The sequence below is a fragment of the Myxine glutinosa genome, chromosome 8, assembly GCF_964187855.1.
Source record: "Myxine glutinosa chromosome 8, kmMyxGlut1.1, whole genome shotgun sequence".
Lineage (NCBI taxonomy): Eukaryota > Metazoa > Chordata > Myxini > Myxiniformes > Myxinidae > Myxine > Myxine glutinosa.
Genome location: NC_136268.1, coordinates 81652831 through 81666111, shown reverse-complemented (window position 1 = coordinate 81666111; position 13281 = coordinate 81652831). Strand labels below are relative to the sequence as shown.

General features: G+C 41.0%; 1 protein-coding gene across 1 annotated transcript in view; it reads left to right on the top strand.

Moving 5' to 3' along the window:
* The window catches only part of LOC137432634 (rho-associated protein kinase 2), a 213536-nt gene that overhangs the window by 51967 nt on the left and 148288 nt on the right, over nt 1-13281 (top strand). Inside the window, exons 3-4 of the mRNA XM_068124718.2 lie at nt 10377-10477; nt 12964-13101. Of these exons, the coding sequence (XP_067980819.1) occupies nt 10377-10477; nt 12964-13101 (239 nt within the window). The remainder of the gene's footprint in view (nt 1-10376; nt 10478-12963; nt 13102-13281) is intronic.

The window sequence follows — 13281 nt, the reverse complement described above, 5'->3', positions numbered from 1 at the left end:
ATGCTTGTGGAGGTCATTGCTAAGTTACCAGGTACAACTTTTGCCTTGGGTATCCACAATAAACTCTTGAATTCACAACACACCTGGGAACTAGAACGGCACTCGGTATTGCGCATACCTCCGCCAGGCTGTACGGTTTATGTTTTGTATCCTACTGATATAGGTGGATCCCAATCCAGATCATCACCAAAATAGAATCAATTTGTTCTTGTCACACACCCAACCTGTCCAAATTTTGAGAATCAAGCCATAACTTTTTGAGATATCGTGCTAAATATTATTTTTGCCCATTCACTCAATGGTGAAGAACTACTTTAAAATAATTCTAGGATCCAGATCCAAATCTTCACCAAAATATAATCAATCAATGCTTCCTTGACAAACAGACAGACGGGGGTGAAAACGTAACTTCTGTCCATCTTCGGTAGCAGAGGTAACAAGTCAAGTGAATCCACTTGGATTCCGCCCAGGTTGGCACATGGAAATTATTATTCATATGGTACTTTCCATGGTGAAGTAGTTCGCAGCAGAACCGGCAGCATAATGATGTAGCATAATTATCATCTCGGGTCAAGATTTGAAATTATGCCATGGTTTTTGTAAAATTGCTACTAGTATTCACATTATGTACTTTTCACGAAATGTATTCACATTATGTACTAGCGAGCGGCCGCGTACCAGCCAAAGGGGTAGCCCATGGTTAGCCTAAATATAGATTTGATGACGTCATGTTTACACATCTGAGCGACAGAAACTGTTTACACATCTGAGCGACAGAAACTGTCGACACTGTTGGAGCTTCACTTTTGGAGAGACAGAAATTCCCAGGCAAACGCTATAACGCACCAGGTTTACAACCTGTGCGTTAATAAGCTTGCTCATGGAATTGTTTGAGAATGTCCAAAAGTAATGGAGCTGAAAGCACAAGTTTTTCTTCTACAACAGCAAGAGCCCTGACATATTAGCTTAGGTGGAGCTGAGGTCTCAGAGGGGTGTACTTTTATTTGAGCTGGATAATCTGGATTAGATTCCAAAACAACCTTAAACCTGAGAGTTCATAGAACATGTTAACCTGTACAGTGTTGAAGTATATACTTCAATTGAAATAAAATAATGATTTTAAAGATTCTTTTTAAAATTCCAGAAGTTTAGCACTATTGAAGCAGTTTTATACACTGCTCTTATACACTACCTTATTTAACATCTCCAACCAGGTAATGCTAAATGGAAGGGTTTTGTAAGCGTAAAAATGGCAATTTTTGTTCTCCATTGTTCAAGTATAAAATTCAATTAAAGTGAAATATAGATTGTAAAAGTCATATTAAAAAAAATTCTTCCGGAAGTTTACCGCCATTGATGCAGTGGCTATTACACCACCTGATCATTACGTTGCATTCGTTATTCATGCCTGTTGTTTGTGTCTTTTATTACATTCTTAAAAACAATAGGTTTCCTGTTTGGTATAATTTTCAATTTTGTTAGACTGCCAGACAGGTAGACAAAGTGACAAAAATGATGTCACTCTTCTACGCATGTGAGATCGGGCGAATTCAGAGACAATGTATTGATAAACGGCAGGTTTGCTTTCTGATTCGTGTTAAAATACAACATTTCATTGAAATCAAGTTGTTCTTCGATCATAAACTGACGTTTGTGGACAGACGGACAGACATGAACCAATTGCTTCATCCCGCTTTTCATTTCGCGTGCATGGGGTAAATATCACGCTGCTGCTTCACCATCAGGAAACTGTCAATGATGCATTGTACGTCAGAAATTATGTAAAAAAAAAAAAAAAAAAATTAGCAGAGAAGAGATATCAAGCTGTAGGATGCTGTTGCATCCTCATCTGAATTTCTATCTCATGATGTAGGAAATTCAGTTAAAACTCCATATACAATCCAACAACAACAACAACAACAACATGCATTTTAAGGCCATTTTCCCTGCAAGAGCGGGGGTTAGCCTTGCGGTCCCCATGACAATCCTCTCCATTTTGCCCTATTTCCTGCATCTCTCCTTGTTAAACCCCCTTGCCCGCATTTCTTCTTCCACCATCTTTAGCCAAGTCTTTCTCGGTCTTCCCCATCCTCTACTTCCTTCTACATTCATTTCCATCATTCTTCTCAACCAGTCACTTTCATCCTTCCTCAACACATGACCAAACCATCTCAACCTGTTCCTCTTCACAGCATTAATCACAGGCTCTATTCCCATCATCTTTCGCAATTCATCATTTGTCTTCCTCTCTCTCAACGATACTCCGCACATCCACCGAACCATTCGCATTTCCACCCTTTCCAGCCTTCGTTGCTGCTCTACGTTCATTACCCATGTCTCGCTCCCATAAATCATAACACTTCTCACACATGCAGAATACACCTTTCCCTTCAGCTTCAACGACACTCCCCTCCTCATCAGCACGCCACTCAGTTCCCGAAACTTCTTCCATGCACATCTCACTTTAGCAACCGTTGCCGAGTCTGATCCACCTTCTCTATTCAGCATGTCTCCGAGGTAGCAAAATGTTTTCACACCTTACAGCTATACAATACAGTACCATATGCATTATTTTGTCCTTTGTCTACTGATGTCCTTGTAATATACATATATGCAAAAGTACATTGATGTCTACATATGTCTTGTCTTGAATATGATATATGTACAAACTCCTTTATGAGCCTTAGATCACTGTTTACATTTTTTGGGGGGAATTTCAACACTCGAAATTGTTTTATATCCTTCATAACTGATGTCTGCGAACATTTGCTTGTGAATATTAACATGCGTTGAATAGTACACATCCATATCGTAAACTTTGCCATATTGTAAACTTTCCCCAATCTATGGGTAACTGCATTGGTATATGAGGTCTTGTCAAAAAGTTGAGGGACTAAATTTATTCTTACAAAATGAGACAACGCAGTTAATAAAATGTATCCCCTTCAAAGTAGTCTCCTTCTAATTGAACACAACGATTCCAGCAGTCCTGCCATTTTTGTAAGCATCTCTGATACTCCTTTTTTGTTTTTGTGGCTTTCCGGGTCGTGGCTTTCTGTTCCCGGGTCGCATTTTGAATGATGTTAGGCACATCCTGAAATCCTTTTAGGGGGCGCTTAAGTCCTTTTTGGAAAAAAAAGAAAAGAGGAGAAAAGTCATTTGGTGCCAAATGTGGTGAATACGGTGGGTGGGAAACCAGTGGAATGTTGTACTTGGCCAAAGACCCTCATGTGCAGAGTGCTAAATGTGCCGGCACATTGTCATGATGCAACATCCACAAACCCGACTCCCATTTTTCAGGCCACTTTCGTCAAACTGCAACTCTTAGACGTTTCAGAACAGTCAAATGAAACCAGTGAATTACCATCTGACCTTGTGGAATGAACTCCTGGTGCACAACACCTTCACTGTCAAAAACACAAGCAACATCATCTTCACATTTGAGTGCACCTATCTTGTTTTCTTTGGTTGAGGTGACTTTGGGGTCTTTCACCACGCTTGGTCTCGGGATCATAGCCATAAATCCAAGTCTCGTCACCTGTAATGATACTGGGCAGGAAGTTTTCATCATTCCCCTGTACGATCAGTGACTTCATCAGACATTGTGAGGCGATGTTCCTTCTATCCCAGAGTAAGAACCTGCAGGACGAACTTTGCCAAGACCCGCCTTAGTTACAAATCTTGAGTCATAATAGTTTGGCATGTGCTGTTGGAGATACCGACTTCTTCCATAATTTCACAAATCGTCTTTGTCTGTTACCACAAATTGTATCATAAACACGAGCAACCGATTCCTTACTGAATGATCGTTTTAAGGCCATTTTCCCCACTAGAGCGGGGGTTAGCCTTGCGGGCCCCATGACAATCATGGTTCATCATGGTTCCCTGTTTGAGGCAATGTTTTTATGGCCGGATGCCCTTCCTGACGCCAACCCTTGGTCGCCTCCTACGATGCGCAGGGATACGGTGTACCTATTCTAAACGGGGTACACACCGGGATCATTCATCCCAGCAAGCTGGTACTCAATTTGCCGACCTCGGAAGGATGACAGGCTGAGTCAACCCCCCTGGCGTTAATTCAGCGATCGACCGGGATTCGAACCCAGGATCCAAGGATCCCAAGCCGACACCCTGACCGCTAAGCCAACACCAACACCAACAACACCCCTGACCAACACCTTGATCCATAATCAAGAAATAGGGACAGTTTGGAGAAACTTTTTATCCCATTTTTTTTTTCATTGGCACCGTGGTTTATATTATGGGTGCATATTATGTGCATCCATCTGAGCTATCAATTTAGCAATAAGTTGGAAACTCAGGATTGTTTCTTGATTTTATTTTATTTTGTATTAGTGACTGTCCCTATTCACCCGTAAAACGGGGTGAATAGGGACAGCCATAAAAATCCTATTTATTCCTATGTAACCCATATATGGGGTTAATAGGGACTTTAAGTTGCTTTTTAAAAAAAACAAGAGAACACTTTCAACCCAAATATCAACAAATCAGTATGGTTATCAATTTTCAGCGAAAAAAGTTTCTGACCTTTTTTCAGTTTGTGTCCCTATTCACCCAATTTCACGGTACTTCATTTCCCTACATTAAATTTGGTCCCGGAACGTTTGGATCAGACCTCATACACATGATAGAAACAAACTATAAATGGTGCACGAAAGCATAATTACCTCCACCACCAGAGGTGGACGAAGGTGGACAGAGGTTATGTTTTCACTCATTTGTCTGTTTGTCTGCCTGTTTGTTTGTGAACAGGATATCTCAAAAAGTTATGGACGGATTTGGACGAAACGTGGCGGACATGTTGGATGTGTGAGAAAGGACTAACTAATTTGATGTTGGTGAAGATCTGGATACTGGAATTTTAAAGTGATTCTTCACCATTGAAAAATGGGGCCAAAAACGATATACAGTGCCCTCCATTAGTATTGGAACAGTGAAGTCAAATTTGTTATTACTAACATGGATTGGCTCAATGCACTCGCCTCACCACATATCGGGGTACAAGCTTGTTTTAGTTTCGTATCAGGCCACGCATGACACCATAATATGTTAGATCAGGTCATTGAAAGGATCAGACCATGCCTCACAATTCTAAATTCCCTATAATATAATGTACATCTGTAAGGGTGCTGGGGAATGAGTGGGCAAGATCGCAAGTCACAAAACCTTTTAGGGAGAGGGATATTGTTTTGTGATAACATTAATACAGACTCTCCTCGAGTTACGACTTAGGTGACTTACAACGACTCGCACTTACGACCGTCACAAAAACCTCAGTTGCTCCCTGTGCCTTGTGCTGACAACATCCCTTACGCTCCATCGCCTATAAGTATGTGTGTACCGTACTACCATCATCATGTCAAGCAAGAGGAAGAGTGCATACACTGATGGACTGATGCATGGGAGGAAGTGTCTGAATGGTGCATGAGTGGCATATGGAAAAACGGAATTAACATAACGATGAAACGTTATGTTAATTTGTTAGAAGGTTTCGACAAGGACGACATGATGGACGAGATTGGTGTAAAAATTGTGAAGTTAGCCAGAAGTTTAGAGCTAGAAGTTGACGTGGAAGACTTGGAAGAATTGGTGTAGCTTGCGCCGGAAGAGTTATCTAATGAAGACTTAATTGAATTAGAGGAGCAGCGAGTGGCAGAAGAAGAGCGAAAAAAGGAAGAGGAGAAAAAAAGAAGAGGACAAACCAGAGAAGATGTTCACTGTGAAAGGATTGGCTGAAGCATTCGCCATCTTCAATAAAGGCCTACAGGTGATCGACAGTATGGACATGAATATCGATCGTTTTGCCAAGTTCGATCGACAACTACAAGAGGCTCTTCGCTGTTATAGAGAAATATACGACGAGAAAAAGAAGCAAACTGTGCAGTCTACTCTCGACGTTTTCTTTAAGAAAACCACTCCTGCCAACACGCCGCCCCTCCCCCCCCACCCCCCCCCCCATCATCTCCCACAGCATCCACCTCTGCCTCACCACTGATGGATGACCAGCCATCTTGTTCAAAGGACTGATTTGTGTGATTATATGTGTTTATATTATGGGGTACTTTATCACTTACAAGCCATCTTGTAAGCTTTTTTTTGTACAGTAAAACGCATTGTAATGTCATAAAGTCTTTTATTTCAACCCTTTTATTTATTTTACTTATTGTACAGTGTGTCGATTGGATTGGATTATGTGATTTAGGCTGTATGACTATTAACAAATGATGCTATGGTGGAATACGGCCTTGGAAATATGTAATAAGTAATATATAATAAGTCCATGAGGGGTGATTCGACTTACGACTACTTCGACTCACGACCTGCTTGTCGGAACGTAACCCCATCGTAACTCGAGGAGAGTCTGTATTATGATATTATCATTAGTGTTGGTGCTTTATTTGAAGCGGCCTTGGAAAAATGCCACGGAAAATGCCACGGAAGCGGCAGGATCATGTTATTAACCGTGGTGTGGTATATAGACAACAGTAGATCTTTGCTCAGGTGCATTCGTTCAACGTTCTTCACTCAACGCGATAAGCAGGGATTGCCTCAAGGATGTCGGGATTCTTCTAGATGTCTTTCAGTTTAGTGTTAAACAGCTGTAGCGATTGTTTAAAAGTTAATCAAACGTGTTTGTGGTTAGTAGTATTTTTTTTACTTCTGGTAAAGGTTTTCCATTACACAATAAGCTATTTATAAACGTTAACATGGCATTTGTCCAATGCGGAAATCTCTTGGGGAGTGGGGATAGTGTTAGTATTAATATTGCTTTGTGATAACATTAAATTACCCTATTATCATCAGTGTTGTTATTAGAAGCGGCCTTGGAAATACGGAACAGTAAGCTATTTTGATATGGCTATACACCTCAACACGCAATTTCCTTGGTGGGGAAAAAACCCATTGAGATGGAGTGGTGGGAAGTTAAATCGCTACAACCTCCATTGTGTGACCCCCTAGTCTGCCTGTAAAATTTTGTTGAGATTGGATCGGTAACAACTGAATGTATCTCGGTCCGACTGACAGACAGACTCCACATTGTGTATTTTAGCGTGATTGCGATATACTCAAGAAATTTTGATTTGAAATCAAAAGATGAATATGAGGCAAGAGTACAGAAGGTCATCTTTTATTTCTTGGTGTTTCTATGTATATATGTTTTACCATTGAAGAACAATATCACTTTTTATATTCAGTCCCCCCATTTTTGGTAAGCATAAGTATTGGACCAGATTAACTTAAAGTAAGTTTTAGTAGTAAAATAGTTAGTATTTGGTTGCATATCCCTTGCATGCAATAACTGCATCGAGCCTGTGACCCATTGACATCACCAAACTCTCCGTATATTCCTTTGAGATGCTTTTCCAAGCCTTTACTGCAACCATTTTCAGTTGTTTATTTTGGGGGGTTTCTGACTTTAGTCTGCTCTTCAGGAAATGAAATGCATACTCCATTGATTAGGTCAATCTAAAACCTTCCACTTTTTTCCCTTGATGAACTCCTGGGTTGTGTTGGCAGTGTGTTTGGGTCATTGTCTTGCTGCATGGTGAAGTGCTGCCAAATGAGTTTGGAGTCTTTTTCTTGTACATTGGAAGACAAAATGTTTCTGTACACTTCCAAATTCACTCTGCAGCTGCTATTATTAGTTGCATCTATATATTATTTATATATATATATATATATATATATATATATATATATATATATATATATATATGTATAAACGCTAGTTGTCTGTGTGTGTCCGCGTTTTATTCAGAGATGGCTGAACGGATCTTCATCAAACTTTCAAAGGTTCACCAGTGAGTGCCTGGGTGTGTTTTAGGCTAAAAAAAAAAAAAAAAAAAAAAAAAAAAAAAAAAAAAAAAAAAGATAGTTTTTTTTGGAGTAAAAAAAAATAAAATATATATATATATACAGTATATGTGTATATATATATGTATATGTGTATATATATATGTGTGTATATATATATATATATATATATATACATATATATATATATATACATATATATATATATATATATCGCTCGATAGTGCCGAAGCCTTTTTAAATTAATGACAGTTATATACAAGTACACATTCGCATAAATATATACAAAACAATCTTGGTCTCATCTGTGCATAAAACTTTGTTCCAGAACTCGACTGGCTCACCTCTGTACTTCTTGGCAAATTCTAATCTGGGCTTTATATTTTGGTGCTGATGAGAGGTTTGCATCTTACGGTGTAGCCTCTGTAATTCTGCTGTCAAAGTCTTCTGCGAATGGTAGATATTGTGATACTTTTCACTCCTGCACCCTGGAGGTTGTTGGTGATGTCACTGACAGTTGTTTTAGGGTTTTTCTTCACAGTTCTGATTATTTTCCTTGGCCGATATGGCCTTTTTATTACTAAGTACACTTGTGGTCCAAGATATTCCAAATTGTTGTATTTGCTATTCCCAATTTTTGTGCTATGGTTCTAATTTAATTATTCTGTTCTTTCAGCTTCCATGTTGCTTGCTTTTCTTTCATAGACAGTTCTCTGGTCTTCATGTTGGCTTATGCCTTGTGACTTCAAAGCCAGACTCTCCAGGCAAAAGCAAAGGATAAAACCATGACTAGACATTCACAGCTCTTTTTTGTGTGAACAATCAATGTTACAAGAAACACCTGTCAGTCATCTGTTCCAATAATTATGCTTACCTAAAATGGGGCACTGAACATAAAAAATGCTATTATACTACAAAGGTAAAATATATAATATATGCATCGACATACCAAGAAGTAAAAGCTGGCTTCTGTACTCTTGCCTCGTGTTCGTATTTGATCTCAAGTCCTAATTTCTTGAATATATGGCAATAATAACTGTTCCAATACATGTGGAGGGCACTGTATAGTACGATATCTCAAAAAGTTGTGAACGAGTTGTGCCAAAATTTAGTGGATGAGTTGGTTACTTGACAAGAACAATCCGAGTAGATTTTGGTTTAGGTCCGGATCCAGATCCGGCCTAGTGGTGGCATACAAAACGTACACTGTTCATCCTAGTGGAGGCATGCGCTCTACCAAGTGCCCTTCCAGAGAGAACACCAGGTATTGATTTTTGGTGAGTCTCTTTAAAGTGACCGGACTCCTGAAGTTTTTCTGTCCTCCAAATGTGGTAATTGTGGTGGTTGGTTATACCACTGAGGTGGAAGTTGCTTCATCAGAAAATGTCAACTCGTCAAGAAACCCAGGGAAAATGTTAACATCAGCAATAACAACGTGAACATTAATATTAAACAAACTTTGATGAATCATTCTTAGTATCTATCATGTGTACATCGTAAGCTATAAAAATTCAAAGTTGCACAAGGACTGTGTGTGTGTGTGTGTGTGTGTGTGTGTGTGTGTGTGTGTGTGTGTGTGTGTGTGTGTGTGTGTGTGTGTGTGTGTGAGTGTGTGATAGATAGATAGATATTGGATTTATTGAGGTTTACAATTGAAATAAAGTTGAATATGGGATGTTGTTGCTGTTGGTGTTGGTGTTGGCTTAGCTGTTAGGGTGCCGGCTTGGGATCCTGGGTTCGAATCCCGGTCAATCAGCTGAATTAACACCAGGGGGGTTGACTTAGCCTGTCATCCATCCGAGGTCGGCAAATTGAGTACCAGTTCACTGGTAATTCCCTGTGTGTCGCAAGAGGTGACTAACAGGGTTGGCGGCAGGAAGGGCATCCGGCCGTAAAACATTGCTTCAAAAAAGGGGACCACGGTGCCAGAAAAAGGCCAACCCCTGCTCTGCGGGGAAAAATGGCCTCTAAAGATGGTTCATTTTGTTTTCTTTAAATTATTTATATTTAAGTTTAGGAACAACCAATACTGCACAATTAATTAAATGCATTTTAAAATAAGAATTGAAAAAGAGAAATAAGTATTGAAAATCATAAGAGATAGAATTGTGAGAAACAAAAATAGAAAAACAAGGTGTGTGTGTGTGTGTGTGTGTGTGTGTGTGTGTGTGTGTGTGTGTGTGTGTGTGTGTGTGTGTGTGTGTGTGTGTGTGTGTGTGTGTGTGTGGGGTGTGGTGTGGTGTGGTGTGGTGTGTGTGTGTAAAGATTAATATATGTTGTGTGTGTTTGTATGATTTAATTAGCCATTTCAATACATCTATAAGCACTCCTATCTAAATCCTAAAATAATTACCACGAGGTCGTCCACTTCTCAAGATACTTTGCTAATACAGGATTGTTGTCATATTTTTTTATCCCCATGTTCAGGTATTACCCTGAGTGTTTAACAGGAAAAGCATGATGTCATGTGTGAAAACACCTGTGGAGGGCACTGTATAGCACGATATCTTCTGATCTCTGGCATTTGTGTGTTAAATCAGATGAGAAGGTGGTGGTGCAAGTGCGAAAGCTGCGTATGGCTTCAGAAGACTACGAGCTGCTGCGAGTTATTGGGAGAGGTGCCTTTGGTGAGGTGCATCTGGTGAGGCTGAGTTTTTGTCCCTTTTGTTTCGTGGGTATATAATTGGCGATACTAAAAGTGTGTGCATTCCTTTTCACCCACGCTTCGGTTAAATATGCCATTGGTTACTTAAAGTGGATGTGATGAATTACCAATGTTTGGATTTTGGAACGTTATACTTGTACATTCAATTGTACAATCCCTGGTGTTGTACTTGTACAATCCCTGGTGTTGGGCTAGCGGCTAGGGTGCCGGCTTAGGATCCAAGGATCCTGGGTTCGAATCCCGGTCGATCGCTGAATTAACGCCAGGGGGGTTGTCTCAGCCTGTCATCCTTCCGAGGTCGGCAAATTTGAGTACCAGTACACTGGTAATTCCCTGTTTATCGTAAAAAGGTGACAAACAGGGTTGGCGGCAGGAAGGGCATCCGGCCGTAAAACATTGCTTCAAAAAGGGAACCAAAAAACAACAACAACCACGGTCCCCGAAAAGGCCAACCCCCGCTTTGCGGGGAAAAATGGCCTCTAAACGGTGGTTTTTTTTTTTATACTTGTACATTCAAACACGTGAAAGGAATTCCAAATTTGTAGACCAATGCCAGTTTCCTGCATTCTTTTGCCTCTGAGAAGTTTGATTCGGCCTGTGAATGTCAGAACCGTTCGGTCCTTGTATGTGTTCGACAAATCATTTTCATATCAGGTTTTGGTGCAATTAATCACGTGTTGTTTTTATCTGACTAGGATTTGATATGATGTGCTGTGTGTTAGGAAGTTGTAATTTCATAACTGCAGATTGTTTGTTCCTCTACAATTTTCAAATGAATTGGGCATATTGAACGATTTGACCAAATTGTTTAATCGACCGACACACCTTATCTAAAAACGTTCTGGTTCCTGCTGGGAACCTGAAACTTTCAAACTGCAATTTACCAATTTGGCTATTGTCATTTTTTTTTTAATGTATGGTTCATTCCTATATTGCATTGTCAAAAGTATTGGGACAGCATCGTACCCCAACATGAAAATCACCCTACTTACCTGTATTAATATTTCCCCCACAATATTGTCACATGGATGTCCACTCCATCCCACCCCTTCCCCCACCTCCCCTTCCGGTTCCCTGCCCAAGACTGTAAACAACATGTTGGGTGCGATTGCACGGTTGCTCACCTTACAGATGGCCGGCTTAAGGCCAAATTTGGTCGCTGAATGTACTCAAACATAGAATGCGTCAGCTCCCCGAAAAAAGTCTAAACCATATTGGTAATTAATTCTGGGAATTACTAATTAGCCAATTTAATCCTCCAGGGATTACCAATCGTACAAAAATGATTTGCATGGGAACAACAGTAGGCAGACGTGCGTGAAGGCCTTGGGGAGATGAATAAACGACTTATTTGGGATGAGACTGCACATAAGCTGAAATCCCAAACAAAAAAACACGATGAATAAATAAATACCCTTAACAGTACAGCAAGAAAGTAAACTACTGAAGGGTCCCCCCCCCCCCCCCCCCCCACACACACACGCATTCATGTCCACAGAAAATGAGCAAGATTAGCAGGAGCAGTAACGTAGTTTGAGGTATCCACAGGTGCGTGCAGCAGCTCGCACAGTTGTACGTACCGCGAATTCCTTAGCCATGCTGCTGACAGGAGTGTGTACCTTCCAGACTCCATCTGTCCTTTTTCCTCTAAGCAGTGAGAACACGTCCCCTTATCCACTTCCCCCACTCCTGAGGCATCTACATCAGCTCTTCTCACCAATCATGGGCTGCCCCACACCTAACAACAGTGTGTCGCCCCAATCAGCAGCATTACCATGGCCCAATCAGCGCAGTGGACCTCAAACAGTATGGTCCAATTGCATGTCACCTTACTTGTGACCAATCAAGGGTGGCTTTGTGGGAGGGTGGAGCTTCATATTTCCCAAAGCACGAGGGGAGTAGGGTGGAAAGGCGTGTTGCAGCATGGATGGAGAAAGGTTTCTCACCCATCTCTTGGCTGGTTTGATGTGGGAGACCAAAGGGTCAAGGAGACCCGAACCGTTCTCGGCACGAAAGGTTACAACACCGTTTCCCAGCCGCACACAAACAAACAGGATTACTTATCCATATTCCCAGGTCCGTAATCCAGGCAAGAAAAGTCCAACAACAACACAAACACAAACGAGGTTTTGTACCTTAATTCTAGTGGCTGACCCCCTCCCCCAGCCCCTACCCACCTCCCCCCAACACAAATGTAACATGCAAGACGCAATAAGGTTAATAACTAACTTACCTTCATTGTAGAATTGGATGCCATTGATTTGGGCCATTCCCATTACATCGGGCCTTCACACATTTGATTGTGGAGCATATCCATAGAAAATGGAAGGAAACAACTTGAAATATTTTTTCTTTGTTTTAGAAATGCAATACCTTTTCATCCACAATCTAATTTTCATTGAAAAAGTGTTTCCAGTGACCCCTTTGAGAATGCAGAGCATGCATTCTCTCCTTGACCCAAGGTGCGCCAGAAACATACGCGACAAGTGTTTGCGATGAAGCGACTGAGCAAGGTGGAAATGATCAAGCGTTCAGACTCGGCCTTCTTCTGGGAGGAAAGGGACATCATGGCTTTTTCCAACAGCCCCTGGATAGTGCAGGTAAGAGTTTTGCTGTTTGCTACCTGGTGTTGGCCTAATGGTTAGGGCGGCGGGATTGGGATCCGAAGGTCCTGTGTTCGAATCCCGCTCAACTGTTGAATTAATACCAGGTGGGGTTATCATCCTTCCGAGGTCGGCAAAATGAGTACCAGGGTACTGGGTCCTCTCTCAGGACCTCCC